Source organism: Oncorhynchus clarkii, chromosome 13 (genome assembly GCF_045791955.1).
Source record: "Oncorhynchus clarkii lewisi isolate Uvic-CL-2024 chromosome 13, UVic_Ocla_1.0, whole genome shotgun sequence".
NCBI lineage: Eukaryota > Metazoa > Chordata > Actinopteri > Salmoniformes > Salmonidae > Oncorhynchus > Oncorhynchus clarkii.
In genome coordinates this window covers 31,566,305-31,577,490 of record NC_092159.1, presented here as the reverse complement: position 1 = coordinate 31,577,490, position 11,186 = coordinate 31,566,305, and the positions used below count along the sequence as shown (strand labels likewise).

The 11,186-nt window shown below is 39.3% G+C and overlaps 1 protein-coding gene across 3 annotated transcripts in view; it reads right to left on the bottom strand.

The window, feature by feature from the left end:
• Positions 1 to 387: 387 nt before the first annotated feature.
• Positions 388 to 11,186, bottom strand: part of LOC139364523 (kinesin light chain 1-like) — a 35,712-nt gene continuing 24,913 nt past the window's right edge. The window contains exons 14-16 of one of the 3 annotated variants that reach the window (XM_071101315.1): positions 7,201 to 7,325; positions 2,586 to 2,649; positions 388 to 2,321 (exon numbers count right to left, since the gene is read on the bottom strand). In XM_071101315.1, the coding sequence (XP_070957416.1) occupies positions 2,238 to 2,321; positions 2,586 to 2,649; positions 7,201 to 7,325 (273 nt within the window). In that variant the 3' untranslated portion in view covers positions 388 to 2,237. Of the gene's footprint in view, positions 2,322 to 2,585; positions 2,650 to 7,200; positions 7,326 to 8,208; positions 10,838 to 11,186 lie in introns of those variants that run through there. The other 2 variants (XM_071101314.1, XM_071101316.1) reach the window with 2 other exon arrangements.

Below are 11,186 nucleotides of genomic sequence, written 5' to 3'. Positions count from 1 at the left end.
TGTTCCATGAAACGATGCCTACCATTGACTACACACTATACTTGACTCTTAAAATGATAGTTTATCATTAAGTCTCGATTTCTCGTCGGACTCTATTTTGTTCATTCTATTCAATATGCTGTTCTTGTTCTAATCTGTTACATTCTATTTCCATGATTAGAAAGGTGATACCCCTTGATAAGTTATAGTTTGAGCCATTTTCTCAAGACAACTGCTGATGGCTTGCTATGATTACCCAGCACTGAAATGACTGTTTGTTGTTGCAGTTATGCATAGGCATACATAGGCATACATAGGCATACATAGGCATACAGCATTGTGCCTACATTATGTCCACAGTCATCAAAGGCTACCAAAAGGTTAGTAATAACAATCAATACCAGGACATGATATCAGCTATTTTATTAAGGGTTTATTTACATTCAATGAAGGAATTCTGACTGAAAATGATTGCATGAGAAGAATATGATAACCTGAAAATGGTTAACATTCAGTTTTACACCACTAAAAGACCCTTTAAACATTGAGTCATCTGAATATGAAAAACCTTCTGATCTACATATATATTAACACATATATAGCACCGAAGTGAAACTTTTAAAATCTTAGTCATATTTAAACAAATATTAAAATGTATTCACAATTCAAGCCTAATGATCTTTTTAGTGCAATATGACTGATTCATAAACTCAATAAAACATGATTATAGTCATTTTTCATTATATAATTTAATATCTGTGCTACAACTGGTAAATAGATCTAATGGAACGCATCTCTTGCATGGCTGAATGAAAACAAATGTTTTCCTTTGTGTCTCTCCAACGTTCTTAGGGAGGAAACGCTATAGAGAAAATGAGCCTCCCCTCTTCAACATTGGAACATTTTGACATCCATAGAAAGTTAGCCTTAGCCTGTGCAGTCTGTTTGTGCTATCATGCCAAACATGTCCATTATGCTGTGAGGCTAGACTGTGGGCAAGAGCACAAACAGATCAAGACCAGGGAAGACATGGCTTAGTTATACACATAGAAAAAAAAGGTGCTATCTAGAACCTAAAAGGGTTCTTTGGCTGTCCCCATACGAGAAACCTTTCAAGAACCCCTTTTGGTTCCAAGTAGAACCCTTCTGAGTTCCATGTAAAACCCTTTACACAGAGGGTTCTACATGGAACCCAAAAGAGTTCTACCAGGAACCAAAAAGGTTTCTTCTATGGAGACACCCGAAGAACCCTTTGTTCGAAGAGTGTATTGCATGAATTGATACAGCATTGGAAAGTATAGCTTTGGGAAACACTCAATCCCAGACCCTGAGATAAATAATTACTGTATAAGTTTCTTATACAGTGCCTGAAGAAATGTAAAATAACCAGGTCAATATGTGGTTACCATCTAACCTAAAATTATAATTACATCATGGCATTTGGCCTTTACTGAGTAAGTACTTAGATTTAGGTTAATTTCAGTAGCTGCGCCCTGAGGAACCCCCCCTGAGGAACACCCTAACTAATGAACATGGTCAAAAAACAAGTAATTTGAAACAAGCAAAACAGGAGTCCTAGCACCACTTAAGTTGTTTTACACTCAACAATGCTCAAGGCTAAGCTGTAGTAGCTATATAAACAAGAAATATCTGGTTCCATCAACTATTTTCTTTATGTACATTTTTATTAGGTGCGGTACCCCTTTAAATCGCAGATTTATTTTTATTCTATATTCATGAATACCATCTTCATGACTTAATTACTATTTAACTACAGTACCGAGTATCTTCATGATTATGGAAAGGGGAGAAACCAGTGTAAATGGCGTAATTGGACAGCTCTTAAAAATAATAATCCTCTCTGATTTGGGAAGAGTACTGACCCACCATGCCTTCAGAATCTGCAGGTATAGTGAATAAAAGCTAATAACCATGCTTGGTCTCCATGTGAAACACTATGGTCCACAATACACTGCCCTGAGTGTCTGATTGCACAGAGCACCTTAAGGGGATTTGTATCAAACCAATCCAAGCAGTAAGGATTCTCGCTGTCTAATCTCACAATATAATCAATGACATTACAACCAAGCACATTTTTACAATATATTTTTTTGAATTCTACAGAAAGTCTACAAAGCAGCAATAACATTAAACAGTGTTTAAATGTAGGAATGGAAACTACAAAATGTAGGTTTAGAATGGCACAAGTGAAAATTAAACAACATCTTATTTGGAAAAACTGTTGGGAGTGTGTGTGTTCAGTTTCCAGTTCCACTGTAGAGATCAACAGTACTGGAACTCAGGTTCCTGCTCTGCCTTAGCCTCCTATCACCTGCTGGACTCTTTAGAGAGAAAGAGGCAGAGAGACAGGAGGGAGAGAGACCGAGAGAGAGAATTAAAGAAATACATATAGAAAAAAACAACAAACACAAGGTCATGCTTTATTGCTAAACTCGATTCTGAAGAGAGAATGATGGGGGTGTTTTTAGAACAGGTATCTTGGTCCTGGGTGAACTAAGGTGAACTATCCAGCAGGCAGCCGATAAGTTGCTACAAGGCCATAACGCAAACTAAGCAAGAAGTATGAATACTAGGAGACGCGTTACCTGAAAGGAGTCGTTGTCATCACTGCTCTTGTTCAAATAGTTCAGAGAGGCAGCTCGTTTCATACTGCAACGGAATAACAAAGCATTTTCATTGGAGTGGGTCTCAAGCAAATGTATATGGAATGTCTTATGCTTTCGGCGAGTGTGTGGGTGAGGCTACTGACGGGTACTGGACCAAGAAGGAATAGCGTATCATGTTGTGTGAATTTGTGTGTCAAATGAACGTCACAACATTTTCATTTGTTTACACATTTTGTCAGGTGCATTTCATATTATGATTCAGTAACACCGTTACTGAACATCTGCTCAGAATAGCATAGCTTCATGTGAGATTAATCATTAATATAACAGTACATTTAAGATTATTTTTCGTGCTATTTATCTTCAACGAAACCTCGTACAGAAGTGTTGGGTTGGTGGTCCTAATTAAGAGGAAGACAAAAAAACTGCAGCATTATCCGTAACCAAACATGCAGTGTCCGACTTGGTGCTGTAGTTGCAGAAACACCATTTAAGAAGTGAAGATTGAAGTGGAAAGGGGATAAATACTTTTTTAAGGTACTTGTTTAAAATAATCTCCAATGTGTGAATATTGTAATCTAAAGATATCTATTTTTTAGGCCAGGGTATTTTGACACTATTGAGACCGTATGGGAATCAGATAGAGAAACATTGTACTGAAATGAATCACGTTTTGACACGGGCTATTTAGGCATTTAACGCCCCATTCAGCCTCCAAAGCACCTTATTTCCTGAGTCAATTTGTTATGCAAATATATATTTTTTAAACATTTCCCATATTTAAGTCATTTCACAATTTGTCTTAATAGCCTTATGAACATAGCAACTTGGGTGCATCTTCTATCTGTGCTATAATGGTTCAGAAGGCCATAAAATAAAATAAATGGATATTGGTAACAGTCCAGAACATCCATACCGGTCATCCCTAATTGAATGTCTAAAACCAGATAGAAAGTATTGTAGTCAGGTCCAAAATGATTGGCACCCTGATAAAGGTCAGCAAAACATGTATATAATAATACAAATACTGAGCAATATATATTTTTGTTTTAATTATAGTATTTTATACTAATACAATTGCTCAGAGAAAGAGAGATTTTGTTTAACAAGTAATAAACAAATACAAAAATCGATAAAAGACAGGGGTCAAATATATTGGCACCCCTGTTTTTAATATTCCAGCACCCTCCCCTTGTGAAGATAACGACACAGCCTTTTTCTAAAATGTTTTATGAGATTGGCGAACACAATGGGAGGGATCTTAGACCATTCCTCCATACAGAATCTGTCCAGAACCTTGATATTATTTTCTCTGCACTTATGGACTGCCCTCTTCAATTCAAACCACAGGCTTTCATTGGGGTCCGGGGACTCATATGGCCATTGCAATTCTTTTTAATAACGGTCAATTAACAATTTCTTTGTGGATTTTGATGTGTGCTTGGGGTTATTGTCTTGCTAGAAGATCCACTTGCGGCCAAGTTTCAGGCAACCAGGTTTTTGGCTAAAATGTCCTGGTACTAAAGTTCATGATGGAAATCAGATTGGGATACAGGCAGGTGGGAGAAACATTGGGATATACGAATGCGGGGATTGAACCCTGGTCTCAAGCGGGGAGATTTGTACATGTGATTTACCACTCAACCATGGCTCTGACCTATAATGTCCATAATCACTTAACTAGTGGCTTGGGAGTTAGAACACATAACTAAAAGTATGCAAAAAATGAGTAGGAAACCACTTCATCATAATGGCGTCAAATTTACTTTAGACATGGCTGTGTTTCCACATTAGCTAGCAACTATAGTCATAAAAACCTAGCAATTCTAACAATAGCTCAAAAAAATACAGCAGTTTCTATTCAATCTTTGACAGACAAAACCTTGACTTCAGAATTAATTTAGATGTAGTATAATGTTGGCTAACTATTTGCTTACTTTAGACATCTAATTGTATTTCCAGCCACTGTCAGTCAACCAATGCCAACTCTCAGTTGCTGATTGGTTGTTGGAAATAAAATATTTTCCATGATAACATGGAAAGAAGACAAACTAAGGCGCTTTATTTTCATGTGGCGCAAGTGTCCAACGTACGTTAGTTGGCTATTTCAGCATGTAAAAACATGCGATCTGGCACTAACCACCCCTGTGCCTAACCCAACCTGGTCTCTGAGCATTTCATATTATTCATTACTTAAATGTACACACTGCAAAAACTGGGCATGGATGAGGCTTCCACTATTATTCATTGTTCCTGCAGTGAGGGTTCAACCAATGATGTATATAAACCCTGGATTGCTGATGCTATGTCTTGGCCAATGAAAGGCTTTGAAGCTGCCGTTGACCTTAAGGGCCCCAGGACCAGTGGAAGCAAAATAACCCCATAACATCAAAGCCCCCCACCATATTTTACAGTAGGTATTTGTATTTATTATGGATCCCCATTAGCTGGTGCCAAGGCAGCAGCTACTCTTCCTGGGGTCCAGCAAAATTAAGGCAGTTCATACAATTTTAACCATAATACATTCACAGATTTCACAACACACTGTGTGGACTCAGGCCCCTACTCCATCATTACTACATATCTACAGTACTAAATCCATGTCTATGTGTGTGTATAGTGCGCATGTTATCGTGTGTATGTATACATGTGTCAGTGCATACGGTTTGTGTTGCTTCACAGTCCCCTCTGTTCCATAAGGTGTATTTTTAATCTGTTTTTTAAAATCTAATTTTACTGCTTACATCAGTTACTTGATGTGGAATAGAGTTCCATGTAGTCATGGCTCTACGTAGTACTGTGTGCCTCGCATAGTCTGGTCTTGTCTTGGGGACTGTGAAGAGACCTCTTGTGGCATGTCTTGTGGGGTATGCTTGGTGTCCGAGCTGTGCGCCAGCAGTTCAAACAGACAGCTTGGTGCATTCAACATGTCACCTCTCATAAAAACAGATTGACATGCATATTATTAATATTAGCTCCCAGTGTACATCCAAGGGCCAGCCGTGCTGCCCTGTTCTGAGCCAATTGCAACTTTCCTAAGTTATTTTCTGTTGCACCTGACCACACAACTTTACAGTAGTCCAGGGGCAACAAAACCAGGTCCTATAGGACCTGCCTGGTTGATAGTGCTGTTAAGGCAGAGCAGTGCTTTATTCTTGATATACTTCTCCTCTTAGCTACTGTTATATCAATATGTTTGGACCATGACAGTTTACAATCCAGGGTTACGCCAAGCAGTTTAGTCACCTCAACTTGCTCAATTTCCACATTATTTATTACAAGACTATGCTAAGGTTCTGGGTTTAGTCAATTATTTGTCCCAAATACAATGCTTTTACTAACTTATTCCTTGCCACCCACCTACTCCGAAACTAACTGCAACTCTTTGTTAAGTGTTAAAGCCAGTGGCATGTCATTAGTAAAGATTGAAAAAAGTAAATTGGCCTAGAGAGCTGCCCTGGGGAATTCCTGATTCTACCTGGATTATGATGGAAAAACTTCCATTAAAGAACACCCTCTGTTCTATTAGACAAATAACTCTTTATGCATAATATGGCAGGGGGTGTAAAGCCATAACACATAAGACTATGATCAATAATGTCAAAAGCCGCACTGAAGTCTAACAAAACAGCCCCCACAATCTTATCAATTTCTCTAAGCCAATCATCAGTAATTTTTGTAAGTGCTCTGCTTGTTGAATATTCTTCCCATATATGCATGCTGAAAGTTTGTAGTCAATTTGATCACTGTAAAATAGCTTTGTATCTGGTCGAACAATTTTTTTCCAAAAGTTTACTCAGGGTTGGTAACAGGCTGATTGGTCAGCTATTTCAGCCAGTAAAGGGGGTTTTACTATTCTTGGGTAGCGGAATGACCTTTGCTTCCCTCCAAGCCTGGGAGCACACACACATTGTAGTAGGCTTAGACTGAAGATATGGCAAATAGGAGTGGCAATATCATCCACTATTATCCTCAGTCATTTTCCATCCATGTTGTCAGACCCCAGTGGCTTTTCATTGTTGTTAGACACAAATTATTTTCTCACCTCTTTCACGCTCACTTTACAGAATGCAAAATTACTCGTCGTTCATAATTTGGTCAGATATACTTGGATGTGGTGTCAGCGTTTGTTGCGGACACCACATTCGTTTTTCGATGCCAAACTCACCACCGGTGTGTGTGGCCAAAGAGCTCTATTTCATGTCATCGGACCATAGCACCGGTTTCAATCCAAGTGCCAATGCTGTTTTGCAAACTCCAAGGAACTGCTATTGTGAGATGGGTCTTGGATCCTTCGAAAGGCAAGTGGCCACGCATCTTATGTGAGAGCACACAGGCCAAAATTTACAGCAAAATTGTACTCAAACACTGTTATAATAGCAGTTGCCAGAGGCGCAACACTGGGGTCTGAAGTTATCATGTAATCTTCAAAGCATTTTATTCTCTGATCCTTGCCACTTTATTATGGGCATTTAGAGCCATTTGAATGAAGAAGTATTACATATCGTACCTTTAAGGCAGCAAAATGTTATAACTGTGCATGGGGTGAGGACTCAATAAGCACTGTGTGTTTGCGCATGTTTCTCTCTCTTACTGGAGGTTGCGTGGGTCGGGGGGACCGTTCCCCTGTAGTTTCTTCACCAGCATCTCGCTGCTTCGCCGTAAGACATCCCGGAGCCTCCCCATCGATCCTGCTCTCCTCAGGACCCCACTGCCATCCTGAAACAACACCAGGGTCAGACAGTCCTGGAAACTCAAGTCTCCCAATCCATTCCTGATAGATCCCAGGGGGTGTGCACATTATTTGCCACTCCAGCCCAAACATACCAGATTGCTCTGACAAATTGTGTCCAAAAAGCATCCGGAATAAATCTTGGCTGCCATCCTGAAACTTCCTTTACAATACCCAATTAGGGTTGTTTGTGCTGACCTAGAACAAAAGCCTGCAGACCTAAGGGCTCTTCAGGGGTGTGTCAACAATCTAGTAAAGTGGCTTCCTCATACTCACCGTGTCTCCTTTCCTTCATCTGCTATGATGGGTTAGGGTTAGTACTGAAAGACTAAAATCAAGTCCACAAATTTGTATCCACCTTACGGTTTTATACTGTTCAGTATTTTTCAGACCAGTGCAAATGAAGGCAGCAGACGAGAAGCTACCGAACCTAACCCTGCACTCGCTAAGGCATAGTCAAGGGCATTATTTCAAAATCAGTACTTCTCCAGTAGGGGAATTTACAGTATGTCGAAGATTAATGAATTTCAAACAAAAATGTATGATTAGGATGAAGCTGTAGAAATGCTCTACTTTGAGAAATGAGTCTTTCATGCCCTACCGCAAACCTTCAGTACTTAGGGACTTAAACACTAAGTGCACACTTCAGGTAGAAGGGGGTGAAATGTAATTGGATTAAATCTGCAGCCTATTGCTGTGTACTACATTTTAGTACTGCAGTGAAGCGTTCATGCACCAGAACTTCCGGGTTGTGAAACTAGGTCAATGGACTCCAGAGGGGGGGGGGGGGGATGAAGAGAGGGAGAGCTCATATTGGATTTGCGGTTCCCCCTCGGGTTGGTTTACACAAGCAGCCAGCCAAAGAAAAGCCCAAAATGAAAGTCTTTATTTTCAGTCAATGTCAAACAAGGTTTAGAGACACATTCATCACAATGCAACAAAGGGATGCCAGGACAGGAGTATTAGTCATGGAGAGCATTCTACAGACAGACCAATGAAATAGTGTGACATAGCTTAATTGCTCCACTACATAAGCCTACCAGCCGGACAGCCAGTGCGTTTCAGAATTGGCTAGCTCCACTATTACCGTTTATTATTTTTTTCTTTTAAATTCGGTTAGCAACATTGGAGCCGTCTCTTTCCACCGAGATACCAAAATGCCACAGTTACATGGAATTGCATTTTCATATGGTATCAAGTGTAATTACCTTTAACTACACATGAGCTAATTGAAGTAATAGTCTCATAGTACTGTTCTCATCTGTTTTGGTTTAGCACATGCACTTTAAAACATTATCTGTAAATGTACTATGTACTAGTATATACCTGCACTGATTGTGATACAGTTATTATATAATAGTTAAAGTGCTTAAAGAGTAACTACATGGCATACAGGCAACTTCAATTTGGTGGTGTTGGCTAATGCTGAAATGACTGGATAGCTAGGTTAGTTACTAGTACTACACTTATTCAGCCTAAAATACATCATATAAAGATACTTTAGAATGAGGGAAACTGACTGAAACATGGGAAATATCAAATAAAAACTGGTACAGTTAGTGGACAACAATGAGCACATTTCAAGCTACAGAGCTGTTTGAAAAATCTTTACATTCAGGTAACAACTGTTAAACGAGGCCTCACAATGATCACACCTAACTTAAATCCCCAATCTAAAGCCGATCTTTAAGCATAGCAATGTTGTCATCAGGAGCATTCATAAAATATGATGTCAATTCATAACATATATCTTATGAGCAGCCAGCTAGGTCACATGTCACTGTGTTCAAGGTAACTATGTTGTTGGCTGACAAGACAGCTAACCTTGGTCGTTTCATGTTTCATGGCTGTTAAAAGGTGTTATAAACTAACATAAGCTGTTATGACTGCCTTACGTCATAGCAGGGTAAAGTAGGCTTTAAAGATGAGACGATAACAAGAGTGAAAGCTGTGCGAGGAACAACAAGAGGACCATCAAGCTAAATAAGTGACCTCTCCAAATGCCACTCAGAAGCTTACAAAATCAAATACAACAACTTTGTGCAGCAGTGTACATTAAATGTGTGTGTTTGTGTGTCTCTGGTGTTTGTGTCCCTTTTCAATGGCTACTTCAAAATATGAAACAAGATTCTCTGGCTTGGAGCATAACTAGAGAAAGCATTTCTTTCCCCAAGCTATGGCTTTGGAGAAAGCAATTGGCACAATGCCATTCAATTCAAAGACACTGATTCTACAGTTAGCAAGCTGTTCCTCTTTAAAACGTCAATACCATAGTCAGGCACAGACACCATCATTACTAACCGTATGGCTATATTATAATAATAATAAATTGCTTAGAGGGACAATGCAAAGATAAATAAACATTATGATAAACACTATCCTATATAAGACATTATTTAAAAAGTAAACTAAATAAAAACAGGAGACAGATACACAAATCTAATCGATGTGTAAACTCAAAAAGGTGCTTTTAAGTGGCGACGTGACTTGGAATCATAATAGCGTCACGATATATATATTTTTTTAATTGTCTTACATTTGCTCCTATATAACATAACAGTACGCATAAATAATTTACAAGGGTCATGGTCACACTTAAAACAGGTTGCAAGTTAACAAAATTAGTGAACATAAAAAAGGCACCAAGGTAGATCAATCCTGGTCAAATATCAGGACAAAAAGCTGGCAGCAGCGAAATAAAAAGCACTACTCTTAGCTGGTTGCTCTTCAGTGGCCAATAATATTTTAGCGATAACAAAACGAGATAAAAATTCTGAATGGTCTCATTTGGTAGTGGACCAATAATTGATGCCGTTCTAACTGGGTGACTGTGCTTAGTGGAAATATGAAGATCAATGCAAAAGCAATCATATTTGCATACAAGAAGAAAAAAAGAGAAAATCAAACAACCAAAGCTTTGATAGTCAAGTTTCCAGTGTTCAGTTGGACTCTGGTGCCACCATCTCTTATTGGTTAGAATATCATACATACTATATAAGTGATGACACAGCAAGAGAAAAGGGAGAGACCGGGATAGAGGAAGAGAAAGGCTGAAAATGTGATGCAGCATGATGAGAGAAATGAGTGGGCATGAACGAGAGCGCTAGAGAGAGGGATAAAGAAAACGCAAGAGGAAGAGGGCAAGAGACCAGGAGAAGAGGGGCAGAGTGTGGAAAACGCAAGAGGAAGAGGGCAAGAGACCAGGAGAAGAGGGGCAGAGTGTGGAAAACGCAAGAGGAAGAGACCAGGAGAAGAGGGGCAGAGTGTGGAAAACGCAAGAAGATAGAGAACATGCGTGGGAGTGAGAGACCCCGAAAGGATGAGAAGAGAAAGATTGGGAGGTAAAAGGGATAATCGGTTTTGTGGGGATGAAGGAGGAGTCCTCCATGAAAGATTAGAAGAGGCTTCACACAGAGGAAATGAGACATCCATTTTGATTCGATTGGCTTGATTGGTTGAGGAGAGTGAGGCGGAGGAAGGTCATCCTGCTGATTTAGGCCTAATGGAGGACAGAAAGAGAGAAGAGAACAAGAACAGTGGAGAGCGAAAGAGACAGACAAGAGAAATTGAGGAGAGAGAGAGAACCAGAACGGGGAGAAAGAGACATACAGCAGAAAAGAGAAAGATGAGAAAAACACAGGCAGAAAAACACAAGGTTAACACACCCTTCAAGAGAGGAATATAGCAAGATTAAAAGATCAAAGCTTAGAATATTATTTTATGACCAATATTAAACCAGCTTTTATCAAATGACTGCACATTTGCCATAAAGAATGAAAAAGTAGAAGACAATCATTTGTGGCCCTACACTGTCTGACAATTATATCACATTTGAAAAGGTTTAGAGA